We start from the raw sequence: 628 nt of genomic DNA on the forward strand, positions 1-628 counted from the left end.
TAGCATTAGTGCTGGTATTGGTAGTATTTGTAGGGAAAGGAGCAGGTGTAGTCCGGACAGTTATGTTAGTAGCAAGGTCAGGAGTACTTGTCAGGGATGGAGGGATTGTGTTGGAAATAGTAGCATTAGTGCTGGTATTGGTAGTATTTGTAGGGAAAGGAGTAGGTGTAGTCAGAACAGTTATGTTATTGGCAATGTCAGGAGTACTTGTCAGGAAGGGAGGGATTGTGTTGGAAGCAGTAGCATTAGTGCTGGTATTGGTAGTATTTGTAGGGAAAGGAGGAGGTGTAGTCAGAACAGTTACAGTAGTAGCAACGTCAGGAGTACTTGTCAGGAATGGAGGGGCTGTGCTGGAAGCTGTAGCATTAGTGCTGGTATTGGTAGTATTTGTAGGGAAAGGGGTAGGTGTAGTCCGGACAGTTATGTTAGTAGCAAGGTCAGGAGTACTTGTCAGGAATGGAGGGGCTGTACTGGAAGCAGTAGCATTAGCGCTGGTATTGGTAGTATTTGTAGGGAAAGGGGGAGGTGTAGTCCGGACAGTTATGTTAGTAGCAAGGTCAGGAGTACTTGTCAGGAATGGAGGGGCTGTGCTGGAAGCTGTAGCATTAGCGCTGGTATTGGTAGTATT

The 628-nt window shown here is 46.3% G+C and overlaps 1 protein-coding gene across 1 annotated transcript in view; it reads right to left on the reverse strand.

Annotated features, from left to right (window-relative positions):
• The window catches only part of MGAM2 (maltase-glucoamylase 2 (putative)), a 92,460-nt gene that overhangs the window by 327 nt on the left and 91,505 nt on the right, over positions 1 to 628 (reverse strand). The window contains exon 48 of the mRNA XM_030885264.1: positions 568 to 626. Within this exon, the coding sequence (XP_030741124.1) occupies positions 568 to 626 (59 nt within the window). The remainder of the gene's footprint in view (positions 1 to 567; positions 627 to 628) is intronic.

Source organism: Echinops telfairi, unplaced genomic scaffold (genome assembly GCF_000313985.2).
Source record: "Echinops telfairi isolate 266 unplaced genomic scaffold, ASM31398v2 ScPeMD7_23;HRSCAF=83, whole genome shotgun sequence".
Lineage (NCBI taxonomy): Eukaryota > Metazoa > Chordata > Mammalia > Afrosoricida > Tenrecidae > Echinops > Echinops telfairi.